The 24,250-nt window shown below is 45.1% G+C and overlaps 3 protein-coding genes across 4 annotated transcripts in view; 1 reads left to right on the top strand and 2 right to left on the bottom strand.

Annotated features, from left to right (window-relative positions):
- LOC130338378 (gastrula zinc finger protein XlCGF66.1-like) overlaps positions 1–13,819 on the bottom strand; it is a 50,270-nt gene extending 36,451 nt beyond the window's left edge. For both annotated transcript variants that reach the window (XM_056554001.1, XM_056554002.1), the window contains exon 1: positions 13,611–13,819. The gene's annotated coding sequence lies outside the window, so the exon portion shown is untranslated. The remainder of the gene's footprint in view (positions 1–13,610) is intronic.
- LOC130338380 (oocyte zinc finger protein XlCOF6-like) overlaps positions 1–24,250 on the bottom strand; it is a gene marked incomplete at its 5' end in the record, with an annotated part of 68,090 nt that overhangs the window by 37,664 nt on the left and 6,176 nt on the right. The window lies entirely within an intron of this gene.
- LOC130338376 (DNA damage-regulated autophagy modulator protein 1-like) lies at positions 12,325–13,256 on the top strand. The gene is made up of 2 exons (XM_056553999.1): positions 12,325–12,503; positions 12,590–13,256. Exons 1-2 carry the CDS (start codon positions 12,379–12,381, stop codon positions 13,188–13,190), a joined length of 726 nt encoding a protein of 241 aa, XP_056409974.1. The 5' UTR covers positions 12,325–12,378; the 3' UTR covers positions 13,191–13,256.

Here is a 24,250-nt window from a genome sequence, read left to right on the forward strand (position 1 = left end):
AGTTATAATTGGCCAACCGGGAGACCCAGCACTGTTCAATAGCCCCCAACTTAGCAGCGTTCAAGTGGGCCAAGGGATTGTTGTCCGTATAGACCGTGAAGGGGGTGGCCGCCAGATAATCCTTGAATTTTTCAGTGATGGCCCAGACCAGGGCCAAGAGCTCCAACTTGAAAGAGCTATAGTTGTCATCGTTCATTTCCGCGCCTCGAAGATGACGGCTGGCGTAGGCTATTACCCTCTCTTTACCATCTTGGAGGTGAGATAAGACGGCTCCCAGTCCTTCGAAACTGGCCTCAGTATATAAGCGGAACGGCTTACCGTAGTCAGGATAGGCCAAGATAGGAGGTTCTGTAAGAAGGTACTTTAAAGCTCGGAAGGCAGTTTCTTGGTCTTCAGCCCATTGTGTCGGGAGCCTCCCATTATAATTTTCCTTGGCAGTACCCCTCAGTAAGGCAGTCAAGGGGCCAGCAATTTGTGCAAAGTGAGGGATGAAAAGTCGGTAGTAGCCGGCAAATCCCAGGAAACTTATGACGTCTCGTACTGTCTTGGGTGTAGGCCAGTTCCTCACAGCACTTATTGTTACGCCTAGCGCTCCGGGTCCCCGCTCCTCCCCGGAGCGCGTACGGCGTCTCTCTCTCCGCAGCGCCCCGGTCGGTCCCGCTGACCGGGAGCGCTGCACTGTCATGGCCGTCGGGGATGCGATTCGCACAGCGGGACGCGCCCGCTCGCGAATCGCATCCCAGGTCACTTACCCGTTCCCGTCTCCTGCTGTCATATGCTGGCGCGCGCGGCTCCGCTCTCTAGGGCGCGCGCGCGCCAGCTCCCTGAGACTTAAAGGGCCAGTGCACCAATGATTGGTGCCTGGCCCAATTAGCTTAATTGGCTCCCACCTGCTCCCTGGCTATATCTGAGCTCCTCCCTTGCACTTCCTGGCCGGATCTTGTTGCCCTTGTGCCTAGTGAAAGCGTTTTGTGTGTCTAAAGCCTGTGTACCAGAACTTCTGCTATCCACCCTGACTACGTACCTTGCCGCCTGCCCCCGACCTTCTGCTACGTCCGACCTTGCTTCTGTCTACCCCCTTGTACCGCGCCTATCTTCAGCAGTCAGAGAGGTTGAGCCGTTGCTAGTGGATACGACCTGGTCACTACCGCCGCAGCAAGACCATCCCGCTTTGCGGCGGGCTCTGGTGAAAACCAGTAGTGACTTAGAACCGGTCCACTAGCACGGTCCACGCCAATCCCTCTCTGGCACAGAGGATCCACCTCCTGCCAGCCGGCATCGTGACAGTAGATCCGGCCATGGATCCCGCTGAAGTTCCTCTGCCAGTTGCCGCCGACCTCCCTACATTGGTCGCCCGACAAGAGCACCAGCTGTCGTACTCGACCACCATGACACAGCAACTCCAGTCGCAGCTACAGCAGCTCCAGTCACAGCAACAGCAATTTCAGTCTCAGCTACAGCAGCAACAACCATCTCCTCCGCCAGCTCCTGCACCTCTTCAGCAGCGAGTGGCCACTCCTAGCCTCCGCCTGTCCTTGCCGGACAAATTTAATGGGGACTCTAAGTTTTGCCGTGGCTTTCTTTCGCAATGTTCCCTGCACTTGGAGATGATGTCGGACCAGTTTCCTACTGAAAGGTCTAAGGTGGCTTTCGTAGTCAGTCTTCTGTCTGGAAAAGCCCTGTCATGGGCCACACCGCTCTGGGACCGCAATGACCCCGTCACTGCCTCTGTACACTCCTTCTTCTCGGAAATTCGAAGTGTCTTTGAGGAACCTGCCCGAGCCTCTTCTGCTGAGACTGACCTGCTGAACCTGGTCCAGGGTAATTCTTCCGTTGGCGAGTACGCCATACAATTCCGTACTCTTGCTTCAGAACTATCCTGGAATAATGAGGCCCTCTGCGCGACCTTTAAAAAAGGCCTATCCAGCAACATTAAAGATGTTCTGGCCGCACGTGAAACTCCTGCTAACCTGCATGAACTCATTCATCTAGCCACTCGCATTGACATGCGTTTTTCTGAGAGGCATCAAGAGCTCCGCCAGGAAAAAGACTTAGATCTCTGGACACCTCTCCCACAGTCTCCATTGCAATCTGCGCCTAGGCCTCCCGCCGAGGAGGCCATGCAAGTGGATCGGTCTCACCTGACCCTGGAAGAGAGGAATCGCCGTAAGGAAGAGAATCTTTGTCTGTACTGTGCCAGTACCGAACATTTTTTGGTGGATTGCCCTATCCGTCCTCCACGTCTAGGAAACGCACGCTCGCACCCAGCTCTCGTGGGTGTGGCGTCTCTTGATGCTAAGTCGGCTTCTCCACGTCTCACGGTGCCTGTACGGATTTCTACTTCAGCCAGCTCTTCCCTCTCAGCCGTGGCCTGCCTGGACTCTGGTGCCTCTGGGAATTTTATTCGGGAGTCCTTGGTGAATAAATTCCGCATCCCGGTGACCCGTCTTGTCAAGCCACTCCACATTTCCGCGGTCAACGGAGCCAGGTTGGATTGCACCGTGCGTTATCGCACGAAGCCCCTCCTAATGTGCATCGGAAATCATCACGAAAGAATTGAGTTTTTGGTCCTCTCCAATTGCACGTCCGAAATTCTCCTGGGACTACCCTGGCTTCAACACCATTCCCCAACCCTGGATTGGTCCACAGGGGAGATCAAGAGCTGGGGTACCTCTTGCTTCAAGGACTGCCTTAAACCGGTTCCCAGTACTCCCTGCCGTGACCCTGTGGTTCCTCCTGTATCCGGTCTCCCTAAAGTCGTTATGGACTCTGCCTGCCTTAAGAAGTGCCTCTCCCCCCCTCCCAGTCCAGTCAGGCAAGCCTCGGTGCCTCCTCATGGCCCTCGTCCTGGTGTCACACTGCCCCGTGCCAGGCCTCGCCCTCTGCCCTCCCTCCTCATTCCTACCCCTGCTGTTCTGCCTGCCGTTGAGGAATCCCTCCATCCTTTCCCGGTCTCCTCATCCCAGGGGAGGCAGTTACCGGTCAAAGAGAAGGGGAGACCTAAGGGGGGGGGTACTGTTACGCCTAGCGCTCCGGGTCCCCGCTCCTCCCCGGAGCGCGTACGGCGTCTCTCTCTCCGCAGCGCCCCGGTCGGTCCCGCTGACCGGGAGCGCTGCACTGTCATGGCCGTCGGGGATGCGATTCGCACAGCGGGACGCGCCCGCTCGCGAATCGCATCCCAGGTCACTTACCCGTTCCCGTCTCCTGCTGTCATATGCTGGCGCGCGCGGCTCCGCTCTCTAGGGCGTGCGCGCGCCAGCTCCCTGAGACTTAAAGGGCCAGTGCACCAATGATTGGTGCCTGGCCCAATTAGCTTAATTGGCTCCCACCTGCTCCCTGGCTATATCTGAGCTCCTCCCTTGCACTTCCTGGCCGGATCTTGTTGCCCTTGTGCCTAGTGAAAGCGTTTTGTGTGTCTAAAGCCTGTGTACCAGAACTTCTGCTATCCACCCTGACTACGTACCTTGCCGCCTGCCCCCGACCTTCTGCTACGTCCGACCTTGCTTCTGTCTACCCCCTTGTACCGCGCCTATCTTCAGCAGTCAGAGAGGTTGAGCCGTTGCTAGTGGATACGACCTGGTCACTACCGCCGCAGCAAGACCATCCCGCTTTGCGGCGGTCTCTGGTGAAAACCAGTAGTGACTTAGAACCGGTCCACTAGCACGGTCCACGCCAATCCCTCTCTGGCACAGAGGATCCACCTCCTGCCAGCCGGCATCGTGACACTTATTTTCTGGGGGTCAGGTTGGACACCATCGGCACTTACGACAGGTCCTAGATAGTGCACTTGTGGCTTTAACAGGTGACACTTGGATGGCTTGACCTTCAGTCCTTGCCGTATAAGGACCTGGAAAACTTCTCTTTTTTTTAAATCTGATATTTTTATTAAGATCTAAAACATACAGGACCCTGACCCATTCCAAAAATCTGCCACCCAAACCTCTCCATCGCCGGCCTGAGGTAGCTACAATCTACCCTGTCGAAGGCCTTCATGGCATCTATCGACAGGATGGATCGGAGCCCCTACTCCGGCATATGAATATTAGCAGACAGCTTAATCAAATTATCATGACTATTTCGGCTCGGTACAAAGCCGGTTTGGTCAGTAGCAATAATTTTGTTACAAACCTTTGCCAATCTCATTGCCAAAAACTTGGCAATAGTTTTGTCATCTGAATTTAATAGAGAGATGGGTCTATATGAATCAGCTGAAAGAAGGTTCTTTCCCATTTTTAACAGCAGAATTATGTTTGCTTCACGCATAGTCAATGGGAGAGACCTACTAATACAGGATTTTATTACAAGCAAGAGGCGAGTATTATAGTGCCAAATCTTTCTTTTAGTGAAAAAACAGCAGCAAAAGAGTTAACGGAAATAAGAAGAGAAAAAACACAGGTGAACGCAGGTGATAGCAGGTAGGTAATCAGCAAGGTATCCACCAATCAGCACACGGCATAGGTTATAAGAGGTATAGGCGTTCCTTAACCCCTTAAAGGGGTTATCCAGGGAAAAACTTTTTTTTTAAATATCAACTGGCTCCAGAAAGTTAAACAGATTTGTAAATTACTTCTATTAAAAAAGCTTAATCCTTTCAGTACTTATGAGCTTCTGAAGTTTAGGTTGTTATTTTCTGTCTAAGTAATCTCTGATGACACGTGTCTCGGTAACCGCCCAGTTTAGAAGAGGTTTGCTATGGGAATTTGCTTCTAAACTGGGCGGTTCCCGCGAGATTCTATCTCTGTCCCTCTCTCCACTATTCAGCATTACGCGCCCGTTACCTCACAGGCTCCTCAGACTGCCGTGTCATTGGAGTCTTCAGATTCCCAGTATTTTCTCCAACTAGTTGTTTCTCTTTACTCATTTAGCCCTCTGGTTTTCCAATAGTCTCTTGCTGGACAAATATTAACCCCTTAAGGACCCAGCCATTTTACACCATAGGACCCAGCCATTTTTTGCACATCTGACCACTGTCATTTTAAACATTAATAACTCTGGAATGCTTTTAGTTATCATTCTGATTCCGAGATTTTTTTCGTGACATATTCTACTTTAACATAGTGGTAACATTTTTTGGTAACTTGCATCCTTTCTTGGTGAAAAATCCCAAAATTTGATGAAAAATTTGAAAATTTTGCATTTTTCTAACTTTGAAGCTCTCTGCTTATAAGGAAAATGGATATTCCAAATAATTTTTTTTATTCACATATACAATATGTCCACTTTATGTTTGCATCATAAAATTTACATGTTTTTACTTTTGGAAGACACCAGAAGGCTTCAAAGTTCTGACGCAATTTTCCAATTTTTCACAAAATTTCCAAAATCACAATTTTTCAGGGACCAGTTCAGGTTTGAAGTGGATTTGAAGGGTCTTCATCTTAGAAATACCCCACAAATGATCCCATTATAACTGCACCCCTCAAAGTATTCAAAATGATATTCAGTCAGCATTTTAACCCTTTAGGTGTTTCACAGGAATAGCAGCAAAGTGAAGGAGAAAATTCACAATCTTCATTTTTTACACTCGCATGTTCTTGTAGACCCAATTTTTTTATTTTTACAAGGGGTAAAAGGAGAAAATATATACTTATATTTGTAGCCCAATTTCTCTCGAGTAAGCACATACCTCATATGTCTATGTAAAGTGTTCGGCGGGCGCAGTAGAGGGCTCAGAAGCGAAGGAGCGAAAAGGGTATTTTGGAGAGTACGTTTTTCTGAAATGGTTTTTGGGGGATATGTTGCATTTAGGAAGCCCCTATGGTGCCAGAACAGGAAAAAAAAAAACACATGGCATACAATTTTGGAAACTAGACCCCTTGAGGAACGTAACAAGGAATAAAGTGAGCCTTAATACCCCACAGGTGTTTCACGACTTTTGCATGTTAAAAAAGAAAAATAAAATTTCACAAAAATGTGTGTTTACCCCCAAATTTCACATTTTTGCAAGAGTTAATAGCAGAAAATACCCCAAAATTTGTAACACCATCTCTTCTGAGTATGGAGGTACCCCATAAGTTGACCTGAAGTGCACTATGGGCGAACTACAATGCTCAGAAGAGAAGGAGTCATATTTGGCTTTTTGAGAGCAAATTTTGCTCGGGGGCATGTCGCATTTAGGAAGCCCCTATGGTGCCAGGACAGCAAAAAATACATGGCATACCATTTTGGAAACTAGACCCCTTCAGGAACGTAACAAGGAATAAAGTGAGCCTTAATACCCCACAGGGGTTTCACGACTTTTGCATACGTAAAAAAAATATTTTTTTTTTCACTAAAATGTGTGTTTCCCCCCCAAATTTCACATTTTTGCAAGGGTTAATAGCAGAAAATACCCCCCAAAATTTGTAACTCCATCTCTTCCGAGTATGGAGGTACCCCATAAGTTGACCTTAATCGTACTACGGGCGAACTACAATGCTCAAGAGAAGGAGTCATATTTGGCTTTTTGAGAGCAAATTTTGCTCGAGGGGCATGTCGCATTTAGGAAGCCCCTATGTTGACAGGACAGCAAAATAACCCCCACATGGCATACCATTTTTGAAACTAGACCCCTTGAGGAACATTACAAGGGGTACAGTGAGCATTTACCCCCCACTGGTGTCTGTCAAATCTTTGGAAAAGTGGGCTGTACAAAATTTGCCCACTGTTCCAAAGATCTGTCAGACACCAGTGGGGTGTCAATTCTCACTGCACCCCTAGTTTCCGAAATGGGGTCACATGTGTTTTTTTTTATTTTTTATTTTTCGTTTGTCAAAACCTCTATAACAATCAGCCACCCCAGTGCAAATCACCTCAAATGTACATGGTGCACTCTCCCTTCTGGTTGTGCGCCCCCAGAGCACTTTGTGCCCACATATGGGGTATCTCCGTAGTCGGGAGAAATTGCATTTCAAATTTTGGGGGGCTTTTTTCCCTTTTACCTCTTGTCAAAATGAAAAGTATAGGGCAACATCAGAATGTTATTGTAAATGTTTTTTTATTTTTTTACACTAACATGCTGTAGCATGATGTAGACCCCAACTTCACCTTTTCATAAGGGGTGAAAGTAGAAAAAGCCCCCCAAAATTTGTTAGGCCCTAAACTGTTGCCTTGAAATACGACAGGGCTCCAAAGTGAGAGCGCTATGTGCATTTGAGGCCTGAATTAGGGCTTTAATAGGGGTGGACATAGGGGTATTCTACGCCAGTGATTCCCAAACAGGGTGCCTCCAGCTGTTGCAAAACTCCCAGCATGCTTGGACAGTCAACGGCTGTCCGGCAATACTGGGAGTTGTTGTTTTGCAACAGCTGGAAGCTCCATTTTGAAAACAGTGGCGTACCAGACGTTTTTCATTTTTATTGGGGAGGGGGACTGTGTAGGGGTATGTGTATATGTAGTGTTTTTTACTTTTTATTTTATTTTGTGTTAGTGTAGTCTAGTGTTTTTAGGGTACAGTCACATGGGTGGGGGATTACAGCGAGTTTCCCGCTGCGAGTTTGAGCTGCCGCACAAAATTTGCTGCATCGCAAACTTGCAGCCTGATACTCACTGTAAGCCCCTGCCCATGTGAATGTAGGGGGGGGGGGGGGAATCTCCCAGCATGCACAGTCTATCAGTGCATGCTGGTAGTTATAGTTTTGCAACAGCTGGAGGCACACGGGTTGGGAAACGCTGAGTTAGGAAACAAACAATGTTTCCCAACCAGTGTGGCTCCAGTTGTTGCAAAACCACAACTCCAAACATTCTCAGGCATGCTAGAAGTAGTAGTTCGGCGACATCTTTAGAGCCAGATGTTGCTGAACTACATCTCCCAGCATACTTGGAGTTGTAGTTTTGCAACATCTGGAGGACTACAGTTTGCAGACTACTTATACAGTGGTTCCCAATCTGTGCCCTTCCAGATGTTGCAAAACTACAACTCCCAGTATGCCAAAACTGTCCAGGCATGCTGGGAGTTGTAATTCTGCAACATCTGAAGGGCCAGATGTTACAGAACTGCAACTCCCAGCATGACTGGACAGTAAGGGCATGCTGAGGATGTGTAGTTTTGCAACATCTGGAAGGGCACAGTGGTCCCAAAACTGCGGACCTACAGATGTTGCAAAACTCCAAGGACTGTCTGGGTATGCTGGGAGTTGTAGTATACAGGGCTTTATGGCGACGTGCATTGCTGTAAAGGGCCTGACCGCGGCTGAAGATCCACTCACCTGTCGCCGCCGCTGCCGTCTTCATCGCCGGGATCCGGGTCTTCAGGGACGAGGTAGGTAACGGGGCCGGGCCCCAGCACTCCCCCGTCGCGTCCTCCGGTCTTCCTCCTGTCCTCTCCGGACTTCCAGGGGCCGGGCAGGGCGGGAGGAAGTAACCGCCCCCCACCCACCCCATGCGATTGGTCGGTTAGCTAACCGAAGAATCGCAGGGGATAGGAGGAGGTGGCACCTCGCTCCTATACTTTAGCATGGTCCTGGCCTTCTGTGACAGCCGGGATCATGCAAAATTACCGTGCGGTCGGGTCCCAGAGACCCGATCAGCCCGGTATCGCCGCAGATCACAGCGGCGATTTCCCTAGCGATTTGCGGCGATCACCGACATGGGGGGCCTACATGGCCCCCCTCGGCGTTTGCCCTGGATCCCTGCTGAAGGATTTCAGCAGGGATCCGCTTGCGATCTCCACCGGGTGAGCGGCGGAGACCAGGAAAAGACCATGACGTATGCATACGTCATGGGTCCTTAAGGGGTTAAGAATATTACTTGGCATTAATATTAATAATATATTACCTTTCTGTCATTGACATTGTGTCCCAGTCACTGCCACACATTAGACTTGTGCACTACAAAAAATTTAGTTTTGTTTCGTTTCGTTTTTTCGTTTTGGAAAAAACTTTTCGCTTCGGCAATATTTTCGGTTTTGATTCTTCGGATACATTCAGTATTCGGTATTCGGGTGTTTGGGGTTGATTTTTTTCGGATACATTCGGTATTCGGGTACATTCGGTAAATCTTTTTATTCTTTTTTTGGACTTTAGCGATCCTAAAAAATTATGGAGATGCCTTTTTTAGTAAAGTTTCGTAGGGTACCATAAAAAAAAATCATAACAAAAAAGATACAGTAGTGATGGAAAAAATTGTATCTAACGAAATGTATCTCTTTTATTATGAAATGTTTATTAATTTTTAAAGAGGGATCAATTTATGTGAGCGGGTAAAGCACTAAAAATGTAGCCGACAATAATGAAAATGTAGTGTGTGCGTGTTTTTCACTTTTTTTTTAAAAAATTTTTTAGGTAGTACTACTACTCCCAGCATGGAACACACTCTTCCATGTTGGGAGTAGTAGTTACCTGTACTAATTGACAGATCGCTGGGGTCCCTTGCGATCTTCTTGTATAGATGGGGCGGCAGCTCTTCTATGGTCCCCTGCACTCACGTATATATACACATATTCATATTTCCCGCAGAGCTGTGATATGTCTCGCTACAATATGTCTATTAATGCAGGTACTACAGCTCCCAGCATGGAGCAGAGTGTGCTCCATGTTGGGACTATTAGTACCTGCAGTAAGGGACAGATCCCAGCGGATGTCACTCCTCCTGACACCTTCTGCAATGTCCTGATGTGAATGTCGGGATCAGCTGTTCTCATGGCTACAGAGCCGGGAGAACAGCTGACGCTGAGCCGTAGGTATACATGGTATATCTACTGCCCAGCAAGAACTTACAGTGAGCCTGCAATGTGTATACAGTATACACATTGCTGGCTCACTTAACCCCTTGCTGAGCTGTGCGCTATGCGCAAGCCCAGCAAGGGAAGAGTGAACTTACACTGCTGGACAGTGTAGGTTAACCCTTTGGGCGGTATACACTATATACAGCTATCTATAGATAGCTGTATATAGTGTATACAGAAGACGAAGTCCGCTTACTTCTTTCGAGTACCGGGCAGGTCTGTGTAGCTCCGCCCCTAGTGATGATGTCATTAGGGGGCGGGGCTACAGAAGGGAACAAGGCTAGTTAATCTGAAGCTCTGTTCACATTGTCCGTTTTGTATAATGTGAACAGACCTTTCTGGCAGTGTCTACCCAGACAGGGAGACTCCAGCTGTTGCTAAACTACAACTCCCAGCATGCCCAGACAGCCAGAGGCTGTCTGGGCATGCTAGGAGTTGTAGTTTTGCACCAATTGGTGGCTCCCTGTTTGGGTAGACATTGTATCATGGGTGCTCTCCCCAGCGGACAGCGGCAAAAATGTCATAACCATTTTTTTGTGGTTTTTTTCTTCTCGTTTCAGATCCGTGTATGCAGAGGATTACTGCGGATTCGATGGATTACGGTGGATTATTATTTTTTTCTTTTAATAAAATGGTTAATGAGGGCTGTGGGGGAGTGTTTTTTTAAATAAAATAATTTTTCCAATGTGTTGTGTTTTTTTTAATGAATTTTCAGGGTTAGTAGTGGAAGCTGGTCTTATTGACTGAATCCATTACTAAGCCAGGGCTTAGCACTAGCCCCAAAAACAGCTAGCGCTAACCCCCAATTATTACCCCGGTACCCACCGCCACAGGGGTGCCGGGAAGAGCCGGTACCAACAGGCCCAGAGCGTCAAAAATGGTGCTCCTGGGCCTAGGCGGTAACAGGCTGGCGATATTTAGGCTTGGGAGGGCCAGTAACAATGGTCCCCGCCCACCCTGGTAACGTCAGGCTGTTGCTGTTTGGTTGGTATTGTGCTGAGAATGAAAATACGATGAACCCTATACGCTTTGTTTTTTTTGTTTTTTTTTAAATAGTTGTAGTTCTGTAACATTTGTCCCTTCAGATTTAGCAATTTTCATGAAATTTTTGAAAATTGCTTCTCTACTTTGAAGCCCTCTAATTTAAAAAAAAAAGCAAAAATATGTCCATTTTATGATGCCAACATAAAGTGAACATATTGTACTTGTGAAGAAAAATAAAATTTATTGTGAATATCAATTTTCCTTACAAGTAGAGAGCTTCAAAGTTAAAAAAATGCTAAATTTTCAAAATTTTCATTAAATTTGGGGATTTTTCACCAAAAAAAGGATGCAAGTAACGCCGAAAATGTACCACCAAAATAAAATAGAATATGTCACGAAAAAACAATCTCAGAATCAGAATATTCGGTAAAAGTGTTTTCGCGTTATTAATTCGTAAAGTGACGGTGGTCAGAATTGAGAAAAAAAGCCCAGTCCTTAAGGTGAAAAAGGGTTGCGTCCTTAAGGGGTTAAGAAACACCTTATTTTCTGTGCGCCAATACAAAATTCTCTAATAGTGCCCCTCCCGAGACTAGACTCTGGATCCGCCCCTGGTTGTGGTTAAACTTTACTTTCATGGAAAAGTTTCTGAGTTGCCCATAGCAACCAATCAGATTGCTTCCTTCATTTTTCAGAGGCCTTTTCAAAAATGAAAGAAGCAATCTGATTGGTTGCTATGGGCAACAGCACAACTCTTCATCTGCACTGGTTTTGCTGAATCTCCCCCAGAGAGGAAGATTTATCAAAACCCAAAACCTGTCCAGAGGAAAAGTTTCTGAGTTGCCCATAGCAACCAATCAGATCGCTTCTTTAATTTTTCATAGGCTTTTTCAAGAATAAAAGAAGCAATCTGATTGGTTGCTATGGGCATCTCAGCAGCTTTTCCACTGGTCAGGTTTTGATAAATCTCTCTCTATGGGGGAGATTCATCAAAACCAGTGTAGAGGAAGAGTTATGCAGTTGCCCATAGCAACCAATCAGATTGCTTCTTTCATTTTTGAAAAGACCTCTGAAAAATGAAGGAAGCAATCTGATTGGTTGCTTTGGGCAACTCAGAAACTTTTCCAGAAATGGAGGATGCTAACTTTTTGTATCTTATATGGAATTATTCCTATATTCATACATTTTGGAATCATCGATGTTATTGAAAAAAGGTATAACATTAAGATCGAACGAGACCCTTAGATGCTTATCCTTGGAGATGTCGGGGAGTCTATATATAAGAAAAGTTTAATTAGACTATTTCCTTATGCAAAGGTGCTGTCCGGGCATGCTGGGAGTTGTGGGTTTGCAGCGGTTGGGGGTTCACAGCTTAGAGACCACTGCTATAGAGGGTGCAAATGTATCCGAGCCCTGGAACTCAAATAATGTGAAATATGAGATGATCAAAATGGAGCCCCTGCACTAATTACTTGGGTTCTGGGGTCTGTAAGGTCCATAGTAGAAACATCAGGTTCTGTCCATAGCAGATACTAAATCATGGCAGCTCTAAGAAACAAGCAGTCATCGTGACATCAGACATGTGATGTCATAGACAGCTGGAGTCCTGACATTCCACTGACAGCCGTCCGAGCCTTCATTCTGTAGATTGTTACAGTGCGATTAGCAACTTCTATTTCTTCTTCTTGACTGAGATGGAGCTAAAAGGTTTGGGGTTCGTCCCCCTTCTGTTGGCGTTTTGGTGTGTGGCCTGGCTTGCCACCAGCTACATCGTGACGGTCGTCCTCGGCCATGCCGCCTCGCCACTGATGCACATCAGGTAAGATAAACAAGCACAAGATTCTTATTTCATGGGTTGGGAGTGAGGAAATATCCATAATAACATTGGTTTCTTTTCCTTCACAGTGACGTGGGAAATTTCTTTCCCGAAAACATATTATTGAGAATTGGTTTCATAGGGACATCCATTGGCACTTTGGTACTAACCTTTCTTATTTATAAGTATATGGTTATGCATACTGAAGAGTTCAGGGGTCATCAGGTCCTGATCCAGAGGATCCTGCTGGCCATTGTGTGGGCCTCCTGTTTTGGTACAGCTGTCATGCATGTATTGTCCCCCGAAGAATATCCCAGGATACACTTTGTCAGCACGATAATTTCCATTACATGTGAAGCCTTATACTACCTTGGGCAGTCCATCCAGATGTATAAATTACCAGGAGCAAACAAAGTCATCCACCATAGTAGATGCACCTGCTGTGGCCTGACTTTTACCTGCGCAATTTTCTACTTTGGATATAAAACATTACAGGAATTATTCTATGATGATGAAGACTGGGACGAGATCCGTGAAATCACCACCATAATCATCGAGTGGGTGATGCTTCTACTGATCCTGATAAACACCGTGACCTATTATTCCACCATGCAGAGGTTAATGTTAACCGTCTCCAGGAACAGCTGCAAACTCTCTCTTAGAGTAAGAATTGATGACTTCGGGGTGTAGACCACCACGTGGGCCATCAAGTGGACTTCTGGGAGAGATACTGCACAGGACACGGGAAACCATAAAAAAAATAATATGAGCTGGTAATATTACCTATACAAAAAAATAAAAAACATAAAAGAAAAATATTGGTGTGTGACGTGTAATACCTACCGTATATACTCGAGTATAAGCCGAGTTTTTCAGCACCATTTTTCGTACTGAAAATGCCCCCTCGGCTTATACTCGAGTGATCTCTCCGCCTGTCAATCCCTTTTCAGTGGTCTTCAACCTGCAGACCGCCAGATGTTGTAAAACTACAACTCCCAGCATGCCCGGGCATGCTGAGTGTTGTAGTTTTGAAACCTCTGGAGGTCCGCAGGTTAAAGACCACTGCGGCCTTCGTCATCATCCAGCCCCCTCCTTTTGTTTTGTACTCACCTCCCCTCGGTGGGAAGGAAGGGTTAGCTGGTTCGGGCCCTCTATGGTGCAGGGACCATCCGGTGGGGAGGGTTAGTCGTTGCGGGCTGTCCATTTTCACCAGGGGGCCCTCTTTTCCACGCTTCGGGTCCGGTCCCGGACTAGTGACGTTGCCTTGATGACGACGCACAGGGACGTTCATGCACAATGTCCCTGTGCATCGTCGTCAGGGCAACGTCACTAGGACCAGCTCACCCTAACTTCCTGCCGAGGGGAGGCGAGTACAAAACAAAAAGGTGAGGGGGGGGGGGGGGGGGCTGGATGATGACGAAGGCCGCAGTGGTCTTCTACCTGCGGACCTCCAGAGGTTTCAAAACTACAAATCCCAGCATGCCCGGACAGCTGATGGCTGTCCGGGCATGCTGGGAGTTGTAGTTTTGCAACATCTGGAGGCCCGCCGGTTGAAGACCACTGATGAAGGGATTGACAGGCGGTGATGATGAAGGGGGGGGGGGGTGATGATGAAGGGGAGGGGGATGATGAAGAAGGCCGCAGTGGTCTTCAACCTGCGGACCTCCAGAGGTTTCAAAACTACAACTCCCAGCATACCCAGACAGCCGATGGCTGTCCGGGCATGCTGGGAGTTGTAGTTTTGCAACATCTGGAGGTCCGCAGGTTGAAGACCACTAATGAAGGGATTGACAGGCGGTGATGATGCAGGGGGTGGGATGATGACGGGGGTCTGGATGATTACATGGGGGGTTGATGTATTTCCCACCCTAGGCTTACAGTCGGGTCAATAACTTTTCCTGTTTTTTTGGGGTGAAATTAAGGGCCTCGGCTTATATTCGGGTCGGGTTAGAAAACCAGAATCAAATTCATCAGATTCTTTTCATTTGACCGAATGGAATGTTCTTCTTCCATTGTTTCCAATGGCAACTGTTAAAGTCGAGGTAGCTGTTTGCATCCACCTTCTCAAAATAGGTGGCAGTATGCAAACAGCCATCCGGAATATAGATATTTAAATCCAGAAACTCAAATTTTTGGGGGGACTGATGCAGCTCTGCCTTTGGCAATCTCTGGCTCTGCCATAGCGCTTTTTTTGAAGGGACGTGTCGGCTGCCGCTTCGTCTGGTGGTCAACAAGCGCTATCTGGCCAGCGAGCCAGGGCCCCATACAGGAGATCGCGGGGGCCCACCAGCGGTCGGACCCCCCGCAATCTGAATCTTATCCCCTATCCTTGGGATAGGGGATGCTTTTCAGCACTGGACTACTCCTTTAATGGCCTCCAAAATGAAGTTCCTCCGATGTATGGACATCAAGGGATCTTCCACTAAAAAAGATGACACAGCTTCCACTCCTCTGTCATGTGGTATATTACTATATAATGAAGAAACATCTAGTGTTGCCCACATATAGTCCTATTCCCGTATGATATCTCTCTATAGGGTTAATAAATGCCCTTTATCTCTGAGGTTTGCTGGTAAAGACTCCGCACATTTCTGTAACTGATGGTCTATATATTCAGATAAACATCAGGCAACTATCGGACAACAAGGGGATTTTTTTTTTCCGGTCTTTATGTACCTTAGGTAGAAAATAAAAATAAGGTACATTTGGGTTGGTTTTAAATATATATCATGTTTTTCCCTCTTAACCCCTTAAGGACTCAAGGCCCATTTTGGCCTTAAGGACTCAGACAATTAAATTTTTACGTTTTCATTTTTTCCTCCTCGCCTTCTAAAAATCATAACTCTTTTATATTTTCATCCACAGACTAGTATGAGGGCTTGTTTTTTGCGCGACCAGTTGTCCTTTGTAGTGACATCACTCATTATATCATAAAATGTATGGCGCAACCAAAAAACACTATTTTTGTGGGGAAATTAAAACGAAAAACGCAATTTTGCTAATTTTGGAAGGTTTAGTTTTCACGCCGTACAATTTATGGTAAAAATGACGTGTGTTCTTTATTCTGAGGGTCAATACGATTAAAATGATACCCATTATTACATACTTTTATATTATTGTTGCGCTTAAAAAAAATCACAAACTTTTTAACCAAATTAGTACGTTTATAATCCCTTTATTTTGATGACCTCTAACTTTTTTATTTTTCTGTATTAAGCGGCGGTATGGGGGCTCATTTTTTGCGCCATGATCTGTACTTTTTTTTGATACCACATTTGCATACAAAAAACTTTTAATACATTTTTTCTAATTTTTTTTTAATAAAATGTATTAAAAAAGTAGGAATTTTGAACTTTTTTTTTTTTCGTTCACGCCGTTCACCGTACGGGATCATTAACATTTTATTTTAATAGTTCGGACATTTACGCACGTGGTGATACCAAATATGTCTATAAAAAAAGATTTTTTACGCTTTTTGGGGGTAAAATAGGAAAAAACTGACGTTTTACTTTTTTATTGGGGGAGGGGATTTTTAACTTTTTTTTTTACTTTTACTTTTACATTTCTTTACATTTTTTTTTACACTTGAATAGTCCCCATAGGGGACTATTCATAGCAATACCATGATTGCTAATACTGATCTGTTCTATGTATAGGACATAGAACAGATCAGTATTATCGGTCATCTCCTGCTCTGGTCTGCTCGATCACAGACCAGAGCAGGAGACGCCGGGAGCTGCACGGAGGAAGGAGAGGGGACCTCCGTCCGGCGTTCTGAATGATCGGATCGTTCATTTAAATCACGCACTGCCGCAGATGCCGGGATCTGTATTGATCCCGGCACCTGAGGGGTTAATGGCGGACGCCCGCAAGATCGCGGGCGTCGGCCATTGCCGGCGGGTCCCTGGCTGTGATGCCCGCGGTTATGCACAGGACGTAAATGTACGTCCTGGTGCGTTAAGTACCACCTCACCAGGACATACATTTACGTCCTGCGTCCTTAAGGGGTTAAAGGGGTACTCCGCACCTAGACATCTTATCCCCTCTCCAAAGGACCCCCGTGATCTCGGTTGCAGCACCCTGCTGTCAGCATACTTGCTCTGTGCTTAATGACGGGTGATACAGGGGCCAGAACATCGGCATAGCCATTGTCTGTCCTGGCACGCTGGGAGTTTTGCAACAGCTGGAGACACCCAATTTGGGAAGCACTGCCGTAGGGTAATTTGGTGGTGGATGCAAATCCCTAATTTAGGCCTCAAATGCGCATGGTGCTCTTTCACTTTGGAGCCCTCTCATATTTCAACGGAACAGTTATGGGTTACACATTTTTTTTCTCTTCTTTTACCCCTTAGGGAAAGGTAAATTTGGGGTCTACACCAGCATGTTAGTGTAAACAAATTACATATTTTACACTAACATGCTGGTGTTGCCCCATACTTTTAATTTTCACAAGAGATAAAAGGAAAAAAAAATTGTATATTTTGACGCAAAGTGCTCTGCAGGCGCATAACATGGCTCAGAAGGGAGAGTGCACCATATACATTTAAGGCCTAAAGTCACAGCAGTTCTGACATAAACATAAAAAAAACACCCACATGTGACCCCATTTTGAAAACTACACCCCTAACGTACAGTAACAAGGGGTATAGTGAGCCTTAACATCCCACAGGTGTTTGACATATTTTTGGTAAAGTTGGAGGTGAAAATAAAAAAATGCATATTTTTTTCACTAAAATACTGGTGTTACCCCAATTTTATCATTTTCCCAAGGGGTAATAGGAGAAAAAGCCCTGCAAAATTTGTAACCCCATTTCTTCTGAGTCAGAAAATACCCCACATGTGGATGTAAAGTGCTCTGCGGGTGAACTACAGGGCTCAGAAGAGAAGGAGCGCCATTGGGCTTTTGGAGAGAATCTGGCTGAAATTGAAGGTCATGTGAGTTTAGGCCTCCATGATGCCGGAACAGTGACCCCCCCCCCCCTACATCTGACCCCATTTTGGAAACTACACCCCTAATAAAAGGTGCAGTGAGCATTTACACCTCACATGTGTCTGATAGATTTTTTGAGCAGTGGTCTGTGAAAATGAAAAATGAAAATTTTTCATTTGTACAGCCCACTGTTCCAAAGATCTGTCAAGTGCCAGTGGGGTTTAACATACAAATATGAGGTATTTCCTTACTCGAGAGAAATTGGGCTACAAATTTTGGGGGGCTCTTTCTCCTATTACCCCTTGTAAAAATTCAAAAACTGGGTCTACAAGAACATGCAAGTGTAAAAATATTGAGATTTTGAATTTCCTCCTTCACTTTGCTGCTATTCCTGTGAAACACCTAAAGAGTTAACACACTTACTGAATGTCATTTTGAATACTTTGAGGGGTGCAGTTTTTATAATGGGGTCATTTGTGGGGAATTTCTAATATGAAGACCCTTCAAATCCACTTCACAACTGAACTGGTCCCTGAAAAATTCCGATTTTGAAAAGTTTGTGAAAAATTGGAAAATTGCTTCTGATCTTTTAATCCGTCTGATGTTTTCTAAAAGTAAAAACATCTCAACTTTATGATGCAAATATATAGTAGACATATTGTATTTGTAAATCAATATATAATTTATTTGGAATGTCTGATATCCTTACAAGCAGAGAGCTTCAAAGTTAGAAAACTGCAACATTTTAAATTTTTTCATCGAATTTTGGAATTTTTCCACCAAGAAATGACGAAGTATCGACAAAAATTTACCACTAACATAAAGTAGAATATGTCACGAAAAAACAATGTCAGAATCAGAATGAAAAGTAAAAACATCCCAGAGTTATTAATGCTTAAAGTGATAGTGATCAGAATTGCAAAAAATGCTCCCGTCCTTAGGGTTATAATGGGCTCCGTCCCCAAGGAGTTAAGAGGGAAAAACATGATATATATTTAACCCCAACCTAAATGTACCTTATTTTTATTTTCTACCTAAGGTACATAAAGACCGAAAAAAAATACATCAGAGGAACGTCATTTTGGAGGCAATTAACCCCTTCCCGACCTATGACATACCTGTACGTCATGGGTGGCAAGGTGTTCCCGACCCATGACATACAGGTACGTCATGAACATTTTTGCCGCTACTCGCGGCATCCCGCAGCGCCCGGAAAGATGGTGGCTCTCACTGATATCCAGCCATCTTACCATGCGACCACGGGGGGTTTCATCCCCCACCCCCCCCCCCAGCGATCGCTGCTATCAGCTGGTCAAATCTGACTAGCTGATAGCAGCGTTTCGCTATCAGAATACTTAGCAGCGCGGTGTGTGAGTCCCGATCACGGGGAGCGGGACACACACCGCTCTGCTAAGTGTCCCTGACCTGTCCCCCGGCGTCACTTACCCGTCCGAGCAGTGTCCCGAGCGGTCCCGGCGCGAGCGGCGTCCTCCATGCGGTCCCGGCGGCGCTGTGTCCCGGAGGTGAGTTTCAAAACTGGGAGTTTCAAAACTGCAACTCCCAGCATGCCCAGACAGCCTTTGGCTTTCTGGGCATGCTGGGAGTTGTAGTTTTGCAACATCTGGAGGTCCTCAGTTTGGAGACCACTGTATAATGGTCTCCAATCTGTGCTCTTCCAGATGTTGCAAAACTACAAATCTCAGCATGCTCAGTCTGTCCAGGCATGCTGGGAGTTGTAGTTCTCTAACATCTGGAAGAGCACAGATTGGAGACCATTATACAGTGGTCTCCAAACTGTGGACCTCCAGATGTTGCAAAACTACAACTCCCAGCATGCCCAGACTGCCCAAGCATACTGGAAGTTGTAGTTCGGCAACATCTGATCCTTCAGATATTGCCGAACTACAACTTCCAGCATGCCTGGGCAGTCTGGGCATGCTGGGAGTTGTAGTTTTGCAACAACTGGAGGCACACTAGTTGGGAAACATTGTCCGTTTCCTACCTCAGTGCCTCCAGCTGTTGCAATTGTTGCAAAACTATAACTCCCAGCATGCACTGACAGACCATGCATGCTGGGAGTTGTAGTTTTGCAACAGCTGGAGGCACACTGGTTTGGAAACACTAAGTTTGGTTGCAAAACACTTGAAAGTTTATTACTTAACTTAGTGTTTCCAAACCAGTGTTCCTCCAGCTGTTGCAAAACTTCAACTCCCAGCATGCACGGACAGCCAAAGGGCATGCTCAGAGTTTGCAACAGCTGGATGTTTGCCCCCTCACCCCAATGTGAATGTACAGGGTACACTCACATGGGCGGAGGTTTACAGTGAGTGCTGCAAGTTTGAGATGGCGCAAATTTTGCGCTGCAGCTCAAACTTCCAGCGGCAAACTTGCTGTGAACCTCTGCCCATGTGACTGTACCCTAAAAACACTACACTACACTGACACTAACCTAAAATAAAAAGTAAAAAACACTACATATACACATACCCCTACACAGCCCCCCTCCCCAAAAAAATGAAAAACGTCTGGTACGCTACTGTTTCCAAAACGGAGCCTCCAGCTGTTGCAAAATAATAACTCCCAGTATTGCCGGACAGCCATTGACTGTCCAGGCATGCTGGGAGTTTTGCAACAGCTGGAGGCACCCTGTTTGGGAATCATTGGCATAGAATACCCCTATGTCCAGCCCTATGCAAATCCCTAATTCAGGCCTCAAATGCGCATGGCGCTCTCTCACTTTGGAGCCCTGTCGTATTTCAGGGCAACAGTTTTGGGACACATATGGGGTATCGCCGTACTCGGGAGAAATTGCCTTACAAATTTTGGGGGGCTTTTTCTTCTTTAACCCCTTATGAAAAGGTATAGTTGGGGTCTACACCAGCATGTTAGTGTAAAAAAATTAATTTTTTACACTGACATGCTGGTGTTGCCCTATACTTTTCATTTTCACAAGAGGTAAAAGGGAAAAAAGACCCTCTAAATTTGTAATGCAATTTCTCCCGACTACGGAGATACCCCATATGTAGGCGTAAAGTGCTCTGTGGGCGCACAGCAAGGCCCAGAAGGGAGAGTGCACCATGTACATTTCAGGTGATTTGCACAGGGGTGGCTGATTGTTACAGCAGTTCTGACATAAATGCAAAACAATAAATATCCATATGTGACCCCATTTTGGAAACTACACCCCTCACGGAATGTAATAAGGGGTGCAGTGAGCATTTACACCCCACTGGTGTATGACAGATTTTTGGAACAGTGGTCTGTGAAAATGAAAAATAAAATTTTTGATTTGCACAGTCCACTGTTTCAAATATCTGTCAAACGCCAGTGGGGTGTAAATGCTCACTGCATCCCTTATTAAATTCTATGAGGGGTATAGTTTCCAAAATGGGGTCACATGTGGGGGGGGGTCCCCTGTTCTGGCACCATAGGGGCTTCCTAAACGGGACATGCCCCCCAAAAACCCTTTCAGAAAAACTCACTCTCCAAAATCCCCTTGTCGCTCCTTCCCTTCTGAGCCCTCTACTGCGCCCGCCGAACACTTTACATACGCATATGAGGTATTTCCTTACTCGAGAGAAATTGGGTTACAAATTTTAGGGTGATTTCTCTCCTTTTACCCCTTGTAAAAATTCAAAAATTGGGTCTACAAGAAAATGCGAGTGTAAAAAATGAAGATTTAGAATTTTCTCCTTCACTTTGCTGCTATTCCTGTGAAACACCTAAAGGGTTAAAACACTTACTGAATGTCATTTTGAATACTTTGGGGGGTGCAGTTTTTATGATGGGGTCATTTATGGGGTATTTCTAATATGAAGACCCTTAAAATCCACTTCCAACCTGTACTGGGCCCTGAAAAATTACGATTTTAAAAATCTTGAGAAAAATTGGGAAATTGCTGCTGAACTTTGAAGCCTCTGATGTCTTTCAAAAGTAAAAACTTGTCAATTTTTTTATGCAAACATAAAGTAGACATATTGTATATGTGAATCAATATGTAATTTATTTGGAATATCCATTTTCCTTTCAAGCAGAGACTTTCAAAGTTAGAAACATGCTAAATTTTCATGAAATTTTTTGATTTTTTACCAAGAAAGGATACAAATATCAGTGAAATTTTACCAATAACATAAAGTAGAATATGTCACGAAAAAACCAATCTCGGAATCAGAATGATAAGTAAAAGCATCAAAGAGTTATTAATGTTTAAAGTGACAGTGGTCAGATTTTCAAAAAATGCCCAGGTCATGAAGGTGAAAATGGGCTGGGTCATGAAGGGGTTAAATCAACTCTAAATAACTATACAGCTAAATATATACCAAAGGGGAACAAATATAAACGATTAAAACTAAATCCTACATGGCTGACAAATTATGTTAAAAGAGCAATAAACAACAAAAAAAATAGCCTTCAAAAAATACAAATCTGATGGGTCAGCGATAACATTTAAACAGTACAAGGAGCTTAATAAAATCTGTAAAAATGTAATAAAAACAGCAAAAATTCAAAATGAGAGACAGGTGGCCGAAGAAAGCAAAACTAATCCTAAATATTTTTTTAGATATATAAATGCAAAAAAACCAAGGACAGAGCAAGTAGGGCCCCTTAATAATGATAATGGGGAGGTTGTCACGGGCGATCAAGAGAAGGCGGAGCTACTGAATGGGTTCTTTAGTTCTGTATACACTATGGAAAAAGGAGCTGACATTGGCCAGATCAGTGCTGGTAACACATCATGTACAGGTCAGTGCTGGTAACACATCATGTACAGGTCAGTGCTGGTAACACATCATGTAATGTACTGAACTGGCTTAATGTAGAGATGGTACAAGGTAAGTTAAGTGATATAAATGTAAGCAAATCCCCAGGACCGGATGGACTACACCCAAGAGTTCTTAGAGAGGTAAGTTCAGTAATATCTGTACCCCTGTTCATGATATTTAGAGATTCTCTGGTGTCTGGTAATGTGCCAAGGGACTGGCGCAAGGCTAATGTGGTACCAATCTTCAAGAAGGGCTCTAGGTCTTCGCCAGGCAATTATAGACCGGTAAGTCTAACGTGCATTGTGGGTAAATTGTTTGAAGGACTTATAAGGGATTACATACAGGAATACATAGGGGATAATAGTATTATAAGTGATAGCCAGCATGGGTTTACTAAGGATAGAAGTTGTCAAACCAATCTAATTTGCTTTTATGAAGAGGTGAGTAGAAGCCTTGACAGAGGAATGGCTGTGTATATAGAGGGGGGCTGTGTATATAGAGGGGGGCTGTGTATACAGAGGAATGGCTGTGGATATAGTGTTTCTGGATTTTGCCAAAGCGTTTGATACTGTCCCTCACAGACGTCTGACAGGTAAGTTAAGGTCTTTGGGTTTGGAAACTTTAGTTTGTAACTGGATTGAACACTGGCTCATGGATCGTACCCAGAGAGTGGTGGTCAATGATTCGTACTCTGATTGGTCCCCGGTTATTAGTGGTGTACCCCAAGGTTCAGTACTGGGACCGCTGTTGTTTAATTTATTTATCAATGATATAGAGGATGGTATTAACAGCTCTGTTTCTATCTTTGCAGATGACACCGAGCTTTGTAGCACGGTACAGTCTATAGAGGATGTGTATAGGTTACAAGATGACTTGGATAGACTAAGTGTCTGGGTATCCACTTGGCAAATGAGGTTCAATGTGGATAAATGTAAAGTTATGCATCTGGGTACTAATAACCTGCATGCATCGTATGTCTTAGGGGGGCTGTGTATATAGAGGGGGGCTGTGTATATAGAGGGGGGGCTGTGTATATAGAGGGGGGCTGTGTATATAGAGGGGGGCTGTGTATACTAATAACCTGCAGCATCGTATGTCTTAGGGGGGATTAAACTGGCAGAGTCACTGGTAGAGAAGGATCTGGGTGTACTTGTAGATCACAGACTACAGAATAGCATGCAATGTCAGGCTGCTGCTTCCAAAGCCGGCAGGATATTGTCATGTATAAAAAGAGGCATGGACTCAAGGGGCAGGGACATAATACTCCCCCTTTATAAAGCATTGGTACGGCCTCGACTGGAATATGCTGTTCAGTTTTGGTCGCCTGTTCATAAAAGGGACACTGCGGAGTTGGAAAGGGTGCAGAGACGCGCGACTAAACTAATATGGGGCATGGAACATCTTAGCTATGAGGAGCGATTAAAGGAGTTACAATTGTTTAGTCTTGAGAAGAGACGTTTAAGGGGGGATATGATAAACGTATATAAGTATATTAATGGCCCATACAAAAAATATGGAGAAAAACTGTTCCAGGTTAAACCCCCCCCAAAGGACGAGGGGGCACTCCCTCCGTCTGGAGAAGAAAAGGTTTAGTCTAAAGGGGCGACACGCCTTCTTTACCGTGAGGACTGTGAATTTATGGAACGGTCTACCTCAGGAACTGGTCACAGCAGGAAAAATTAACAGCTTTAAAACAGGGTTAGATACATTCCTGGAACAAAATAAAGGCTTATGCAGAATTATAAAACTACATCCCCTTCCCTTATCCCCTTACACCCTTCACTTCAATTCCCTGGTTGGACTTGATGGACATATGTCTTTTTTCAACCATACTAACTATGTAACTATGTTCCTTGTTCTTCATGATGCTCTCTGCGCTTTAAACGGACCTCTGAGACTATCACAGTGCAGGTGCATCTATACGGAGACTTGATTACACACAGGTGGATTCTATTTATCATCATTAGTCATTTAGTTCAACATTGGATCATTCAGAGATCCTCACTGAACTTCTGAAGAGCGTTTGCAGCACTGAAAGTAAAGGGGCTGAATAATTT

The sequence above is a fragment of the Hyla sarda genome, unplaced genomic scaffold (assembly GCF_029499605.1).
Source record: "Hyla sarda isolate aHylSar1 unplaced genomic scaffold, aHylSar1.hap1 scaffold_521, whole genome shotgun sequence".
Classification (NCBI taxonomy): Eukaryota; Metazoa; Chordata; class Amphibia; order Anura; family Hylidae; genus Hyla; species Hyla sarda.

Coding starts and splice junctions, on each gene's coding strand:
- LOC130338376 (XM_056553999.1), top strand. CDS start 12,379: ATGGAGCTAAAAGGTTTGGGGTTCGTCCCCCTTCTGTTGGCGTTTTGG. Junction 12,504..12,589: donor TCGCCACTGATGCACATCAG/GTAAGATAAACA, acceptor TTTCCTTCACAG/TGACGTGGGAAATTTCTTTC.